Source organism: Diabrotica undecimpunctata, chromosome 2, assembly GCF_040954645.1.
Source record: "Diabrotica undecimpunctata isolate CICGRU chromosome 2, icDiaUnde3, whole genome shotgun sequence".
In the NCBI taxonomy this organism is placed as follows: domain Eukaryota; kingdom Metazoa; phylum Arthropoda; class Insecta; order Coleoptera; family Chrysomelidae; genus Diabrotica; species Diabrotica undecimpunctata.
Window position 1 is genome coordinate 66,016,908 of NC_092804.1, and position 18,488 is coordinate 66,035,395.

At 32.9% G+C, this 18,488-nt stretch overlaps 1 protein-coding gene across 3 annotated transcripts; it reads left to right on the forward strand.

Moving 5' to 3' along the window:
• LOC140434640 (BTB/POZ domain-containing protein KCTD9) lies at positions 1-16,535 on the forward strand. 3 transcript variants are annotated; one of them, XM_072523052.1, is made up of 4 exons: positions 1-129; positions 186-963; positions 7,950-8,173; positions 12,697-16,535. In XM_072523052.1, exons 1-4 carry the CDS (start codon positions 76-78, stop codon positions 12,811-12,813), a joined length of 1,173 nt encoding a protein of 390 aa, XP_072379153.1. In that variant the 5' UTR covers positions 1-75; the 3' UTR covers positions 12,814-16,535. The 3 variants fall into 3 exon arrangements, with proteins under 3 accessions (XP_072379153.1, XP_072379154.1, XP_072379155.1); XM_072523053.1 differs by having other exon boundaries at positions 189-963; XM_072523054.1 differs by having other exon boundaries at positions 1-126; positions 189-963.
• The last annotated feature ends 1,953 nt before the right edge of the window (positions 16,536-18,488 follow it).

Genomic DNA, 18,488 nt, shown 5'->3' on the forward strand with positions numbered 1-18,488 from the left:
TTACCTATACTGTTGTAAACAAAGGGATTGTGATTTTTTGTAAAGTTTGTTGATTTCGTTTAGAAATTATTAAAAATGAGTGAAAAGATTGTGATATTAAGTATTAATGGAAAGAATACGACTAAAGTGGTATTAACTATGGTTAATAAATTGTAATAGAATACTTATTGTAATTGTTTTTTTAGCAGATAGATCTTCCAGGAGACATTCTGGATCTACTAAAAATTGCTTCTAGTAAGTTGAATATAGCAGCACAGAAAATATTCTTAGAAGATGGAACAGAAATCAGTGATATTAAGTTTATTCGCAACAAAGATTTGTTGTATTTTTCAGAAGGTGAAGATTTTAAACAAGCTCAACTTACAGTTAGCAATGACCATAGTTCAGACTGGATTACTTTAAATGTAGGGGGAAGGTGTTTTACTACATCTAAACGAACTTTAACAAATAGTGAACCATCTAGTATGCTTGCGAGAATGTTTTCAGAAGATATAGAAGGATATTTATTTACACCTAGCAGTATTGATAAAGATGGAGCCTATTTAATTGATAGAACCCCAACATATTTTGAATCTTTATTGAATTATCTTCGTTGTGGACAGTTAGTCTACGATAAAAATGTTAATCCAGAAGGAATCCTTGAGGAAGCTAAATTTTTTGGTATTGAATCAGTAATTCCCTTATTAGAACAAATTATTTCAAAAGAGAAGCTCAATAGAGATACACTTCCCCTTACTCGTAGAGATGTAATTGAAGCTTTAATAAAGAGCCCCCATTCTGCAGAACTGAGATTTCAGGGAGTAAACTTGTCAGGGTCTGATTTGAGTAGACTTGACTTAAGGAATATTAATTTTAAATATGCCAACTTGCAAGGATGTAATTTAATGGGAGCAAATTTGAGCTGGTGTTGTTTGGAAAGAGCTGATCTATCACAAGCTGTATTGGATACTGCTCAATTGTTGGGTGAGTTGTTAAATCACAGTTTAATTTATCTGTAAAACTTTATGGCATCTTCCTTATTTCTCAGTTTATGCAGATGTCACCATTTGATGTTATCTACTTATTTTCTTAACAGGATAACATTCTGAAATAAAGTTCTGCAGCAAAAGTGTTAAACAAAAAGTATTCACATGCAGATTATTAACAAAATAAAACTGCAATAATTAAAATCAGTTTATTAAAGTTTATTTTTTAAACTTTATAGTCATTTATAGATAAGTATTTACATTTACACAGCATTTAAAATTAATGAATACACTCAATACATTCTCCCATTATTCATGATTATTGTTCTTTTTTTTATTAAAATATTTCTACAGCAGTAGGTTTATTTGAGCTGTTAATAGTGGGAGGTAGCCGTTTTTGTATTACATGTTTCTGACAATTAATTTGTCAAAATATTTTCAAGCTTAGTGAATAAACTATACCAGGAGTGGCCAAACTTTCTTAACAGTGTGCCACTATCTGTTTATGAAAAGTTAGTCATGCCACCAAAAATTTTCTAACAAAAAATTCAATAGGTAGGTGGAATTTGTATGAAATAACAAAAAATATATGTAGCTACAATATTATATTATTCCACGAGCATATAATGATGGCTATTACTCACGATGATGAAGTTTGTGACACGAGCGAAAGCGAGTGTCATAATTCATCAGAGTGAGTAATAGCCATTACATGCGAGTAGAATACTATACTTTTTCTTCGACCTTTTTTTATTTTAAATAGTAAAAAAATATAATTATCATCTAAGTTCCTGAAAAAGTTCTCGGAATCATCGTCGATTACTAGCTCGAGCATGTATTTTATTGATACACCGCTATACAGGCTCAATCACCGAGGATAGATCGAGGTCCTTGGCACATAACGCTTCTTGGTGGATTATACAATAGAATTTGAAAACATTTCTTCCTAAAAAGTTTTCAATTAGCGTTGCAAATCCTTTGATTCGACCAACCATGGAAGGCGCTCCATCTGTACAAACCGACTCCAATTTCGACCACTCCAGTTTGCTACCTTCAATAACATTTTTCACTTGATCCAAGACATCCTGTCCTGTTGTGGAGACCAGTTGGCGCAAATCTAATCAAAACTATCTGTCACGAAGTGTACAGATATGCTCAACTGTGCATTATGTGATGTCACAGTTTTCATCCAAAGCCAGTGAAAAATATTTGCAGTCTCGTAGTCCGGCGATAATTTGTGTTTCAACATCCTGGTCCATATCATCAATTCGGCGCATGACGGTGTTTCTGGACAAAGCGATTTGGTCCACCATATGTTTTATGTTTGAATCACCGACATTTTGAGCGAATATTAGTAAACTATTTTTAATTACTTCTTCTCCGTCGGAATATGTCCTTTTCTTGCGTGCTAATAACAGCGAGAGTTCATATGAAGTCTTCACCATTATTGTTTCCATTTCATTACTTCTTTTTTGGAACAAAGATTGTTGCCCGGCTAAAGATTTTTTTTCTTGGCGATGAATTCAATTCGTAGGCGTGATCCGACAGGATAATTGTTGGTGAAATCGCCAAGAACTTGCTTATAATGGCGCTCCAGATTAAATTTTTTTGGCACTGCCACACAAATTCCACATATCAAACAGCAAGGCTTGGAAGTGTTGTGATGAGTAAATAAGAATTGTTCTTCCCACTCAGTTTTAAATTCACGAATCGCGATATCGTCCTCATATTTACGTTTTGAAGTTGATGGCTTACTCGTGGTCATTTCGAAAACAATTTTTTTAAAAGGAAATAAACTGTAAAAACACTATCTCACAAGGCAAACAGACTTGAAGCGTCTCGCACAAAAGTTGAGATTCAACTAAGAACAAGAACTGAGTCAACCGGGCATCGACAATCGACAAAACGATGAATAATGTGAACGTGTCTAGCGCGAGGCAGTGGCGTACAATAAAAGAGTGGCGTGTAATAAAAGACGAATTTTTAATTTTTTACTAAGGTAATTTTTTTTTATTTTTATGTTATTTTTCCAAAAAGTCCTCGCGTGCCGTTTCCTGAGAAAAATGGTGGCAAATTAGGGTTGCCAGCTGTAAAAACTTAGGGTATCAAAGATAAAGTAAAATAGAGTTCACACAACTCACACTTTTTCACACATTATTAACTGCTGGAAACCCCAATTTGTGACCATTTTTTCTCACGCAAACTTAAATCATCATATCGACCCTCTCAACGAAAACTGTCGTAACTCAAGATCACTCATTCCGAGATAATTGCGTTTAAAAATAATTGTGAAAAGTGACGTTCTTGCATTTTTTAATTAATTAATTTATTTATAAAAACATACTACAATAATAAAACAAATAAAATTAACAAATATTTTATTTTTAGCAATTTGTTTATGATAGCATTATGACACTACTTAATTATAATAATAATTAACGACTAATTGCTCTGTACAATACACTGCTATTGTTCAAATTCGGAACGAGTTTCTTGATCTGTAGAGCACTCTGGTAGAACATCTTCACTAGCAGGGAGTTATAAAACACATGGTACATTGCTGGTATCAAATTGGCTTTACATAAACTTAATAGACCATTTAATTTTTACTGTAAATTGGTAAAAAACCTTGGTATAAATGTAGTAGTTTATATTCTTGCGGTATTACGTAATTTTGATGTTGCGATGTCGAGTCAAAACTGTAGGTAAAATAAACTTTATAAGAATTCTTCGGTTTGAAGTGAATATCCCTTATCTTTACCACCTCCGAAGTGTTAATTCTCTTCCAGTTCTGTTTCTGAACCATTGGTTTAAACCTAAAAAAGTCTTTTTGAGATATTTCTTTCACTCTATACTGTGGGGAAGTAACTTTTGCCATCTTTATGAGGCTAATCCACTGGTCAGGAGTATAAATATTCGAATGTCGTTTCTTTGCAACTTCTATCACAGCGTGCATGCTGTCATTTTCGTTCTGGGTATGACCCATCTCAAGGAAACGGTGTGTTATTTCTAGATCCAAAGTCACCGATGCGTGAGCATACATCGAAAAAATAAAACGATTGCGGTTTTGCCCCCTGCAATAGTCAGAGTATATCACGACTTTTCGAATGTCATCTTGTTTTGCACCTTTTAAAAAATGCCATAAACAGCTTGCAATTTCATTTGGCCCCCTTTTTGCTTACTCTTATAATAAATGTCACTTAGCACTGACTTGGGCGTTACTAATACCTTCTACAAATTGAAGCATATTGTTAAAAACGATTTATCACTTTTTGACAATTTCTTATTAGCATCTTTCAGATTTCTAACAGATTATTTGTTTGAGTAGTGTAATTTTCTTCCATTGATTGAGTTCTTTTCTCCGGATCTGTATTGTTATAAGCACTGCATACTGAACATTGATCTTTTTTAGGCTTGAAAAATGCAATGTTAAATTGTGTGTTTAGAGTATCCTGTATTGTCTAACTGTAGCGAGGGCATCCCATTTTTTGAGTTTTTCATATTCCACGTACATTCGGTGCATTACAGATATATTTAAGCCCTCTTCTAAGTTCATGCGTTTTGAGTTCTTCGTTTTATATGAGAAGGTACAAGTGAAAATAATTTTATGTATTCTACAATGTTATCTTTTACACTATCGGGGATCTTGTGCGGTCTAGTATTATATTTTCCTCTCTTATCTGCTTCTATGGTACCACCTTCACTAATTTTTTTCAATGTAGTGATAACAAAAGTTTCAGAAATCGCAAACATATTCAAGAACATTGTCTTGCAAATTTGTTTCTCGACATTACCAATAATAAATTTATATTTGCACGAAAAGTTTCTCCTAGAATTGTTTACAGTGGGCGTTTTACCTTGTTGTGTCACGCACCTTGCAAGAAAATCCCACTGCCTGGTATGATCTCCATTCGTCAAAAATTACTTTTCTTGTTTCAAAATTTAATATGCTATTACATTTATATCTGCAACTATCCTTACAACGAACCTTCATCTTCTTTGCAGGTATAAACTTATCTTTGCGATTCTTATGTTCCAGACCTCTATTAAGTTCTCTTTTGACTTTTTTGTCAATCCATTCGTTCTCATTTCTAGCTCGTTTTCTTCCTATCTTAACCTTTTCTGTCACCTTTCGCTTTCTTTTTGGTGATAGTTTGTCCAGTGACACATTACTTTTCTTGTTATCAGATAGATTCAAATTTTCTTTTTCGGCTTCTGATCCTCATATGTAACATAGTTCGGATCATCATCGGAATAATCAGAAAGAATTATATTGGTATCAATGTCAACGGTATGATTGTCGTCGTTACTTTCATTTTCGTTGTCTAAAACAAAAAAAAACAAAAAATAAAAAAAATTAAATTAAAAAAAAAAGAAACGTTTAAATGATTAAATACCTAGATTGTTCCGTTGAAATTAACTTTTTTACTGTCCATGCTATGTAGAACATTCAGATTTTAAGCAGATATTCAAATAAATATAATGACTGCAACTTACCTGATGCTATTTGTGTATTATTATTAACAAGTAATCCCAAAATTCGTTTAGTTCTCTGCGACATTATTATAAATTATTCTAACAATAAACAAGGTTCTCTTTAGTGCTTCATCTAATGTGAGACGACATTTAACATAAACTATAATTTTATTCGCTTGGAACGTATAGCCATATCTCGGTTCCTTCTCACAAATTTACAGCGAATACTATAGTAACTCCATAATACTACTTTCTTCGTGGTAAAGTATACTTCATTCACAATTATAAGAACTGACTTATGCAGAATTTAAAAGTATCCCGCTGATAAAGTCGAAGCCATAAAGGGATTTGCCTCTTCAGGTAAATAGTAAAAAGGGCCGGCTTAACGAATTTTATATTTTATTTGTCATTTAAATTACATATTTAATTTAAATAAATATTTAGATAATTAAGGGAAAAAATACATAAGCTGATGGAGTATTAGAATTAATTAATTATTATATTTTCTGTCTCGATTCTTTATTAAATATATCCAAATTTTGAAAGTCATAAACAATTTTTGTTTTGTTAAAAAAATTGCAAGTGAAATAATAAATTGGTGAAGTGAAAATTAAAATGAATTAATGTAGATATATACATATAGCTAAATATGATTATATTTTATACTTCATGTAAGGAAAGAAGTGTTTTAATTTTTAGTAAGTTATAAAGTATGTCTGAAAAAGTTGGCAACAAATGGGAAATTTCTTTATTATTAATTTCATGAAAAAAACTATTCTTCATAAACATTTCTGCATATCATAGAAATCAATAATCAATAATCAAATTTATAAAAGTTTAAGTGGTATACACCGAAAATCAAAAATATTGATTTATGCTTAAAAGTGAAGTGCTTTTAAATTTAGGTGCAGCATAAAATGTTATTTTAATTTGGTTGTAGGATTTAAAAATTATTTTTAAATTTAGATTCATAGCCTTTTAATGATGTATCAGTGGGTGCATTAATTTTTAATTTTATTTCTAATTTACCTTATTTAATATACAAAATTAACAAATGCAAAAGTATTTTTTTATTTACTTTTTACTTTAAATGTATTATTTAATTATTAGAAGGCCATGAATCTAAACTTAATAGCTAGGCATAATTTTTAATAGCTACAAACAGTTTAAAATTACATTTTCTTGCATATCTAAATTTAAAATCACTTTCCTCTTCAGTATTAATTAATAATTTTGATTTTTCCTATCTACCACTTAATATTTTATAAGATTATCTGTTAATGATTTCTATGTGATGCATAACCTTTAATGAAGAATAATTTTTTTTCGTAAAATTATTAATAAAGAATATTTTCCATTTTTTGCCAACTTTTTCAGACATGCAACGGAAAACTTAAACATAACAAGTCAACATGAATAAATATGAACCTTTTAAAACGAGTAAATCGGTACTCACCGAAGGGACCTCAGACGTTCAGATACAATTAGCGTCTCTTTGTAAAGACAATGAAGTCGACTTTACTAAAGTAACAAGACATTTACTTAACACAGACACTACACAGTACTCCCCTGAGTTAGTGATAAGTTATAGTCTAAAAAAATCATTATGAAATTGACTGGCCAGTGTGAAAACTAGTGCCAATAAAACACAAAACACACACAAAACATTTTCTTCGTTGAAACTTAAAATAATGATTAATAACAATAATTCTGGGAAATTTGTATGTTTATAAAAAGAGTTTTTTGACATTATGCTTGAATGATAATATTTGATCTGATTATATATACCTATATACAGTCGTGCTATGCTCAGCTATTATGCCGGTCCTGGCAGCTTTGGTAGCTGTGATAATTATACAACAATAGAGTATTTACAAGGGATTATTCAGTTTTACAGCTGTTATTAAAATAACTTTTATAATGAGACACTAAATTTCTGGATACAGTATACAGAGAGCATTGAGGTACTACATTTACATTAATGTATATTGTGTTGTCTATATTACGATTTGAGTTATTATAGTATTCTCTGGAGGAAATTTCGGTATCATGAAATCTGTTTATGGTAATAACTCAAAATTGAACAAAAATGTTACGACAGACAGTTTTCGTTGGGAGCAGCATATGTTATTTAGTGGTACTTTTTAACTGGCAACCTATTATCAATGTATTCTCCTAATTTTAAATGTATGTAAAAATGTGAGTTTGAATAACTGCGTTATGATCATAGTGATCTTGCAATGGAATCTTAGACTATAATAATTAAGGATTGTGTATAATTATCATTTTGAGATCTTCATGTTAAGGAAATATAAAATTCTGGTGACACTTGTGGCTGTAATTAAAAATTAGTCAAAATTTATTCCTGAACTTTGATTCCTTGCTATTTCTTGCTGTATAATCTACCATGTCATTTTTTTTGTACATAAGCCAATTTCTGTGTTTAGTTATAGAATAATATACAAACCTTCTGTTTAATAAATCAAAATAAACATATTGTTATTTTAGGTGTTAAAAGTTTGTGTGCCAATTTTGAAGGAGTAACTATGAGAAACTGCAATTTTAAAGATCCAGCAGGAAGTAGAGCTAATATGGAAGGTGTTAACCTCAAAGGTGCAATTTTAGAAGGTAGTGATATGGGTGGAGTGAATTTGAGAGTTGCAACTTTAAAACATGCCAATTTAAAAAACTGTGATTTAAGAACTGCTGTACTTGCTGGAGCAGACTTGGAGGTAAAACATTTTGTCAGTAAAAAAATCAGATCAATGTATAATTCTTTTTAACTAATAGGTAACTTTTTACAAAGGGGGCCTGTCTTTTGATTATAATCATTGCGCCATCTATCCATCATAGTTGCACATGCAATATGCATTTTTAGCGAAACATTTATTGTCTATTGTTCATTGCTCAAAAAATAAGTTTTGCGATAGTGGATGGTTTTGTATGTAAGCGAAATTTTGACTAACTACGAAGAGAAACTAAATTAGTAACAAAGTATATTGATATTTCAACACTTGGTATGAAGCATCCTTCCACACATTTTGTATAAATCTCAAAGCCAATTTTCAATGAATTACCCTCTTTGGAAATACGGAAATACGAGTCTGGTGAAGATCAAGGTAACCTAACAATGAAAATTTTGAAACTGTAGATGATTCCATTCGTAAGGAATTTGATCAGCAAGAGTTGAATGATTTATTACGAGATTTAGGACTATCCAAAAAAGCTTTATAGGTTATACCATGTGTAACCCTTTTTGGATGTTGCTAGAAAGGTCACCAATGAATATACTGTGAATGTCAGATAGATGGTTGGTGGAGAGCGAGTCGTGGGTTAAAAAACCACCTTTTGGAATCAGTATGTTGTATAACAGAGGAAATTATCAAAGATAAGATAAGATAGGATAGATAAATAGATTGATAAATAGATAGAGAGAAATGTATGGAAGGTTACCATAGAAAAGTAGATAAAGATAGAAAAATGGCACTACTTAACTTTTTTTAGATAAAAGGGGAAAGCTAAGAAACCTTAGGTGTCGAACAAATATAAGAAACAACAAACCATATTCTGAAGGCAAAATATGTAAAAAAAGTTTAATTATTGGTTAAATATTGTCAACACACTATATAAATAAATGCAAAATATATTTGGTGGAAATAGTCCACTAACTTACCTATAAGACACTTATAGTCTGATCTTCAATGGTGTGTGATTCAACAAATGGTTGAATCAAAACAAAAAATTAAACAGTAAACTGTTAGCTGCAACATATAGGGTTGAATGCATCGAAAAATACAAAAAAATTACCAACAATTAACACCTGGTTGGCTACATATAAAAATAAACAAGAAATCGATAAAAAAATACCTTCAACATACACAATATAAAATATATCAAATGTATATCAAAGAGAGATGCTGTTAATTAAAAATTCAATGAAGGCGAAAAAATGTACACTCTTTACTGTCTGGGCTTATCTCGAGATAAAGGAACCTCTAAATTTAATGATGCAAATAAAATAATACTATTGAAAATTTAAAGAATTACAAAAAAAACAAAATCTTTATTGCGCAAACAAACGAACTGTACTTTGTTTTTAAAATTAAGTTCTGTAAGTAATGAAATAAATGTTCTTACTTAATGTTGAAAATGTTCGTAAATGTTAAATGTTCTGATTGACTCTAGAAGGAATCCGGTAGCAGCATTAATTATTTTTGAAGACAGGTGAAAAAGATAGCTCGTGCATCACCAAAGATTTAGCAATTTCTCCGCTTTTTATGAGAATATGAAGGTAAACTAATTACTTACAGTTGTCTTGTAGATCTGCACACTTAAACTCGCACTGACTTTAAACTTACTATATTATACTTAACTGTATTAGTATGGAGAAAATTCAATTGCCAACAATTAAAGGTAGTAATAGATATAGATAGATTTAATCTAATATACCTTAGATTAAAGTACTTTCTAAGATAGAATTGCTGACAACACTTTAAGAAATTTACGGACGCCTTAACTCTTTGACCACTCACACCGAAGTGTTTTCGTTCCCTCAAAAATTTAACAAACTGTCCCCAAAAGAAAATCACCATTTTCTGCGAAAGACACATACAGAAACTTTCTACTCGGAAATTTATTGATAAAAAACGTTATACTTTGAATTATATTACTTAGAAAAAGTATTCTAAAACTTTTATTAGGACCAACTCTATTGAGGATGTATGGCATAACAAATCTTAAGTGTAAATCGCACAAAGGGTTGAATTTTTGTATTCAAGCAGATAAATTTTATCATCATTTTGGCTTTACAACCCTGTGTGGGTCCTAGCCTCCCCAAGAATTTTTTCCAGTCGTCCCTATCCATCGCCTTCTTCCGCCAAGCACGTATTTCCATATTTCTCATATCTTGATCTATGTTATCTAGGAATCTTGTTCTGGGTCTTTCTCTTCTTCTTTGACCAATAGGTCTATCAAGGAGCGTTTTTCTAGCTGGGTCGGTTTGCTCCATCCGCATTACATGGCCTACCCACCTCAGACGTCCTATCTTAATGTGTTTTACGATATCTGGTTCCTGGTATATTCTATAGAGTTCGAAGTTGTATCGTCTTCTCCAGACACAATTTTCATTTACCGCTCCATAGATTCGCCTTAGTATTTTTCTTTCGAAACATCCTAATATGTTATCATTGCTTTTTGTTAAAGTCCAGGTTTCTGAACCATATGTTAGGACTGGGTGTATTATTATTTTGTAGAGTTTTACTTTTGTATTTCTTGATATAACTGTAGATTTAAAAAGGAGATTAAGCCCAAAATAGCATCTATTAGCCGTGCAAATTCTGCGGTAGTGTCATTTTCAGTATTGACGAGCGTTCCCAGGTATACAAATTCGTTAACTGCTTCGATGACGTCGTTTTCTATAACAAGTGGCGGTAGTATTTGTGGTTGCGTACCTATTTTCATGTATTTCGTTTTATTGGTGTTTATTATTAAACCCATTGTAGCCGCTTCCTTTAGTGTTACGTACGCCTCTCGTGCTGCGTTTTCCGTTCTCCCAACAATATTGATATCATCAGCATATGCTAGGATTTGCACAGATTTGTTATATATTGAACCAGTAGTTGTGATTTGTGACGTACGTATTACTTTTTCCAGAGCTAGATGGAATAGTATACTGGAGAGTGGGTCTCCCTGACGTAGCCCGTTATTTGTTTTAAAAGGTTCAGAAAGTTCGCCCTGGATTCGTACTCTGCATTCAACTTTTTCGAGGGTTAGTTTGGTTAGACTTACCAACTGATTTGATACTCCTAGGTCTATCATTGCTCTAAACAATTCTCTTCTATTTACAGAGTCGTAGGCTGCCTTGTAGTCTATAAATATGTGGTGCGTGTCTACACTGTATTCCAGTGTTTTCTTTAGAATTTGTCTCAGAGTTGAAATCTGATGAATTGTTGACTTACCACCTCTGAAACCAGCCTGGTATTGTCCTATTATTCGCTCTGCATATGGTGCCATACGATCGCATAGTATATTGGAAAATATTTTATACACTGCATTTAGGAGCGCAATTCCTCGATGGTTAGAGCATTCAAAGATATCTCCCTTTTTGTGTATGGTGCAAAGTATTCCAATATTCCAATAACTTGGAAGGGACTTCTGTATCCATATTTCTTTTATAAGCTGCTGTAGCGCTATTATGATATCGTGGTCACCTTCTTTATATAATTCCGCTGGGAGATTATCTATTCCGGGTGATTTGTTTCTGGCTAGTTTGTTAAACAGTATACAGCCAGATAAATTTTAACTACAGTTATCTGTTACGCCTTCAATAAGGCAATTCAGTAGGGTACAAGACGCTATTGCCAAAACACAGATACGGTCAGTGGCGTATCGGTTGTATGTTGAAGGAAATAAAAAAATAAACTAAAAAAATGTTACAAGGTCTTAGCGTCAAGACTGCGTAAGAAAAATTTGCTTGAAAGGGGAGCTATGGTATCCTATTTTTGATCAAGAGAAAATGCGTTTCTGCAATACACCAAGTCATGGTGTATTTATTTATTGCCATAATGTACGTGGTTTAATGGAAGAGTTGGAAATTTCAACATTCTTTACCCTGTCATTGAAACAATGTCAGAAATTGAAAAGAATTTTTGGTTGGCTTTCAAAAGCATTATTACTTTCTTGGAAATACATGAACACAGAATTACCCTGAAATTGTCAAGCAACTCTTGGATAGCTTAAAACTGCTAGGTTGCAACATGAGAGTTAAACTGCTTTTTTTAAATAGCCACCTTGACGATTTTCTGGAAAATCTTTGAGCAGTCAGTGATGAGCAGGGTAAGTAATTCCACCAAGATTTGAAGATCATGAAGACACGGTATCAAGGTAGATGAGATGTACATATGATGGCAAGCGAGATTGTCCTTAGATACAGCATTTGTTTTTTTAATATGTAATTACCGTTCGTTACCTAAACATTTAATATTTGTGTGGACACAATTTAACTTGCAGTAAATGTTTTTCTAAACAGTATATTTGGTGAGTTTTTTATTATACTTATATGTATGATTTGTATAAATTTTGGGGGTATACTGTATCTTAAAAGTTAACGTGATAGACAAAATCTGCGGTTATTTTTGGATTCAGTGGCCAAAAGTTAGTTGAAAACAAGATTTAATACAACGAAATTGCTGTTCTCGTGTTATATTTAGACTTTTGGTAAATAACCAATAATTATTGACATATGAATTTGTTTCAGAATTGTGATTTGTCTGGGAGTGATTTACATGAAGCCAACCTGAGAGGAGCGAATCTCAAAGATGCCGCATTTGAATTGATGTTGACACCTCTACATATGTCTCAGACCATACGGTAGTTAGCGTTGTTAAGAAACAGCATCTGGGAAAATACACCACGAATTTAACGTAAAATCATATATCTATGATTCTTATTCTTTTTTAACTCATCTATAAAAGTTTAGAACTGGATACGTTAAAATGGTTATATATCTTCACTGTAGAAGGTTTTAGAAAATGTGCTTAAATGTTCGATAAGCATATGTTATATAATTTATGGAAATTTCCTTTAGTTAGTCATTTATTGGTTTATTTGAGCCGAAGGAACGTTATTTTTGAATTTAGTTCGGTGCTAGTAAACAATAATTTGTATAGGTGTCATTAAGAAATTATTAGTCCCAAAGAACTGATAAACTTGCAATATAATAATTAGAAGTAAGATACTTAAATAATTATTTGATATGACTGAAAACCTTGTGGCATGCCTTGTGCAAATATCACTAATTAAGTAACAAGTTTCTTAACAAATCGGGTAATATTAAAAAACGTTAACATTGGATTGTAATTTTTTTATTTCGTGTACGAACTACTCTGTCCATAATTTTTATAGTTTAAGTTTAAATTGCTTAAAATAAAAATAAAATACACCACAGTATTTATGAATAAAATACAATTAAATAAAAATGAAATTAAATAGATCAAATAAAATTAAAAATTTTCTTATTTCGTTTAACCAGTGGATGACATAAGCCATTGCGTTTCATTAAGTCTGCGTCACAGTACTTTTGCTCACAGTTTATGAGACGACTCTGCAGTAGGTGTCTTATTAATTGGATCACTCCGCATGCACAGCAGTCATCACCATCAATGTATCCCCAGGATATCATATTTTGTTTGGATTTTCCGATACTTCTATGCAGTCTATTCAATGTTTTTCATATTTGCCAGTCATGTTGTGCATCTAGTGGGAGTACTTCTAAGCTATTTGTGATATTTCCTGTTTGCTGCTCTTCCCACATTATAGATCTCGTGGTTTTTACGTTGTGAGATAGTGGCTCGACTGTGTTAATGCTAGATTTAAGTCGTTTATGTATAGACATGTGGCCGAATAGGGGATCGAGTTGGTGGTTTGTCTGTTAAGTTCGTTTTGCCATGCTCTGCGTTTTTCTTAACTGAGGGAGCGAAGCTTCACAATGTCTATTTTATATGTGTGTCTTGATCGCTACCGAACGAGGCACGCATATTCTGCTGTTAAGAGGCAGAGTGCTAGGGCTGTTGTTCGTAGCACACTTGGGTTAGTTTCCCATCTGGATCATGTTAGTCTTTAGGTACTTGAGAAATGGACAATGTGACACCATTCCATGGAATGGTAAAGTTTTTTTGTGGCGTCCCTGTTGTTGAGATGGTAAAGTAATTTGAGTTTTTTGTACGTGTGGGTGCAGCCGATTTTCCTTTTAGTATGTAGACAACAATTTAAGCTCGTCCGTAAGATTTTCTTCTATGTCCAAAAGACTACTAGAATGATATACGGTTGCCAATCATCAGCATAAATAAATGTTTTTAACGCATTACGGATCGGTTGGTCATTAGTATACATATTGAAGAGTACTGGCGAGAGTACCCTTCCTTAAGGTATTCTGTTTTTTTGAGTATGCCTTCTATTTGTTTTTCCCTGGAACTAAACGTGGAAACATCGGTTAGTCAGAATTGAGCTGAGAACTTCAACTATTTTGTAGCTTTTTATTATTTCGTGCATTATGTTCAGGAGTATTCGATGGTTAACAGTATCATATGCGGCTGTTAGGTCAATGAATACGATTTCTGTCTTTAATCACTTTTAATATCCGTTCTCTATGTACTGGGTAAGATTAATTATTTGGATAGTACATCACTTTCCTTCCCTAAAGCCTGTCTGTTCCTCTATAAGATTTTCTTCGGTGGATTGATTTTATTGAATATTAATCTTGAATGCTGAATACAGGAGAGAGGTATTGCGGCAGCTTTTTGGATCTTCTGTGTCTTTTTCTGGTTTTAATACAGCTACCACTTTAGTTTATCATAGCCTATACTCATAATTGATTTAGCAACTTTAATAGTCATGTTTTCGAAAAACTGCTCATAGTTTTAAGGATTTCATTTCTGATGTCATCTAGGTCTGCTGCTTTACCTATATTAAGTTCTGCAATGGCGATGTCTAGTTCGTCCATTGTAAATTGCTGGTCGAATTTATCAGGTTCTAGGTACTGGCCTCTCTTTGTAAATTGCTTGGGATGTTTTTGTCCTTTAAGTGGTTTAACACTGTGTAGAAGTTGTGTAGCTATCTGATTTGGAATTTCATTGACAGGTGGATTGCACTGTCTTATCTCCGGCCAGACTTTGTATTAATTTCCAGATTTTCCTGCTACTGTATGTCATATTAGTGTTTTGTCTGTCTGTATCTATGCCTGGGTATGTATAGTCTAGTTTCTGATATTGCTGCGACTAAGTCTTTACCTATTTCAATCGTTGCTATAGTTTGCAAACAGTTTGCAATAATTGTTCTCAGCCATTCGAGGCATATAAATGGTTCTGCATCCCCTCGGGATGGCCTTTTTTGACGCCAGTTTGATTGTCTTCACAAATTCATTTCATGTATTCATCTAGTTTCTCTGAAAATTTCTGCAAGTTGTCTTTCTTAAAATTGAAACGTGTCCTAATGCGATTGTTTGTGGTTGAATAGTTGCTTTAATATGAGTCATTATAGTTCTGTGTTGGGAATTTGGGATTAGGTTAAAAACTCTTTTGACGCACAAGTTACTACTATCATTACTAGCAAAGATTAGGTCTGGATTGTGTCCTCTTTTCCATCTTCCACTATTAAAGGATGTTGGTTGCTTCCGGTCATGGATGAGAGTAAGTCCGTTATTTTCAGTCCAGCTCTCCTCTCTTCTTCCATCATTATTGGTTTCTCTATAACACCATGATGTGCTGTGGCTATTAAAGTCACCAATAATGATTGTGTTTATTATTTGATGCGGTGTTAAAGGAGAACTGTTGGTTTGTATATGGAGAATATATTGATGTTATCTAATCTGGCAGAAATGATTTCAATGTTCTGTTGATTGATTTCTGAGCTTTTAGTGATCCTCAAATTTGGTCTGACAAGTTGGTACACCATATTGGTTTTGTTTTTTTCTCTCTTTAACCTGCATACCTACAATTTTTGCTCTCGGGTAATAGGTCCCTGGTTTTTTCTTGAAAGCACAGGATGTCGCATTTATGTTATTCGCACAAAGATATAATGAGTATTTGTTTTGTTGGGGATAGTCCTTCCAAGTTAAACGAAATAATTGTCATGGTTGGCCTTGATAAAAGCTATGTTCTAATTAGGAGTGACATTTTAATTGTAGTTGTAGTCCGTTGTTTAACAGAATTCAAGGCCCGTTGTCAGGCTCGACAGGGATCGCGACGTGGACGCTTCTACTATGACTCCCATTGGATTGTGATAACACAAAAGTAGGAGAGGCTCAGAAATGGGAAGTGATCACTACCTAGTAGTAAGAAAATAAAAGAAAAAACGACAAACAATAAAAAATAAAAAGGATATTATCATAAATGAATTTAAAGAAGTATGCGGGACAAGGAATAAAACCCATAAAGGGAAACAAACGACCTGGCCAAACGACCAAACAGCAAATTAAAAAAAAAGTTGCATGGAAAAGATATTTAAATAATCAAACAGCTGAAAGCTATGAAAAGTACAAAAAAGAAAGAAAAATGGTATCAGTTCGTCATAATTGCAAAGAAAAATAAATAGAGGGAGTTTGGAGAAAAAATGGATAAAAACTGTAAAGAAAATCAAAAATTATTTTATGGGGTCTTAAAATCACCAAAGAAAAGACGAAAGAGAACAAACAAATGACAAAGAATAATGAAGGAAAATATTAACATTTTATAATATATTTAAAGAATATTTCAAGATCTTTTAAAAACTAATAGTAATAAAGAACGAGGTAATACGAGGGTTGTCTTTTTAGTTTTGCATATACTCATAAAGACAAAAAATATATAGACTTCAGTACTTTATTGAATGAAAGAAGTCGATGGGATTTAGGTCGGGGCTATACGGTGGATGGTTTAACAATTCGATGTTTTGAAGCTCGAAAAACTCTTAGTGTCTTTTGGACAGTATGAGCACTTACATTGTCCTGATGTTGGATGATTTGCCGTTCTGTGTTACTTTGTCGGAGTTTCGCGATAACTTCTGGCAAACAAGCGGTTATACACCAATCAGAAGTAGCCGTTCTTCGATTTTCTACATCAATTTTTGCCACATTACCAGATGTTGACATTCAAGTTGCAACCATTTTCTTTGACACACTTCGAGAACGAGTCACTTTTGTTGGTTTTTCCTCATCGTGAAACACCCACACAGCGGAGTGGCGTTCATTTTCCGGTTCGTAAGAGTAAATCCAAGATTCATCGCCACTAACAATACTATAAACGTTTTTTAAGCTTTGTTGAACCGTTCCAATGTTTTTCGTGCAACGGGAAACGAACTTTGTAACACCCAGTTCTTTCTGTAGGATCTTTTAGGTCGAGATCTTTAGATTTCAGCGATACATTGCTGTTGGGAAAATTCTCTCCGAAAAATCCGAAATTTCAAAAATTCACTGTATCTACACGACTTGTTGTATCGCAATGAAACTCTCGATTTATGTCAACATAAGATTGAGGTTACTTTTGTGTCCGAAGGTTTTATTGGTACAAAGAAATGATGAAAAGAAGCAATTAGAGAGTTAACAAATGGGAAAGCATCAGGTTGGGACAAAGTAACAGCAGAAATGATGAAAACATTGTAGAAAAGGCAAAAAAATATTACTGGGGATATTTAACATAGCTCGGAAGGAAGAGTAGGTTCCAAAGGCTTTACAGATGACATCGATAGTACCTATTTTTAAAAAAGGTAACAGTAAAGACTGCAATAATTATAGAGGAATTACACTTTTAAGCATTGCAATGAAAATTTATGAAAATATACTAGACAAACGGATAAATTTAAAAGTTAACAACACATTAGAAGAATCACACGTGGATTTTTAAAAGGAAGAATATACATAATATGTATAGACATTTATAGATCTTATAGAACAGAAAGCAGTTACAGAAAAAACTTAAGTATATGGAAAGATATTTTAAACAAATATGGGATGACAATAAACAAACACGATCTAGAGATCAACGATAGGATACAATAAAATCTATACCTCTATCATGAAATGAATACTAAATTTAAAAACAAGAAAGAAATTTCAAGAAAAACAAAAATAGATGATTAGATAATATCATGAAATTAGAAAGGAGATGAAAAACTATTCACTATTCGATAAGGAACGGAAAGTGATCAACCAATACTTGGTTTCAGATTAGAAGGACGGTTGGAGCTTTAATCAATACTCAAAGATCCGGGTTAGAAACTCTTACCAGATCAGTACTCCAGCTTGAACTCCATTGATTAGTACTAAAAAGTCCGGGGTTGGAGTTCTTACAGATCAGTTCTCCGGTTCGAACTCGATTTTCTGTTGAGGTGGAGGGCGTTTTATATCATTGCCGGTGTTCTATCTCCAGCGCGCATCGATGGCAGTGGTAGCTTGTCGGTGGGAGCGCGGGCTTACAAATAGATGACAAGCCGGCGGTAAGCGCTGGCGATGCCATCGTTGCAATATTATGTACATATATAGAAATGTATTGTACAATAACCTTCTCTTCTTCTTAA

Bases quoted from the DNA above. Each gene is read 5' to 3' on its own strand.
- LOC140434640 (XM_072523052.1), top strand. From the start codon at position 76: ATGAGTGAAAAGATTGTGATATTAAGTATTAATGGAAAGAATACGACT. The intron at 130-185 runs GTATTAACTATG...TTGTTTTTTTAG, and splicing joins GAAAGAATACGACTAAAGTG to CAGATAGATCTTCCAGGAGA. The intron at 964-7,949 runs GTGAGTTGTTAA...TTGTTATTTTAG, and splicing joins GGATACTGCTCAATTGTTGG to GTGTTAAAAGTTTGTGTGCC.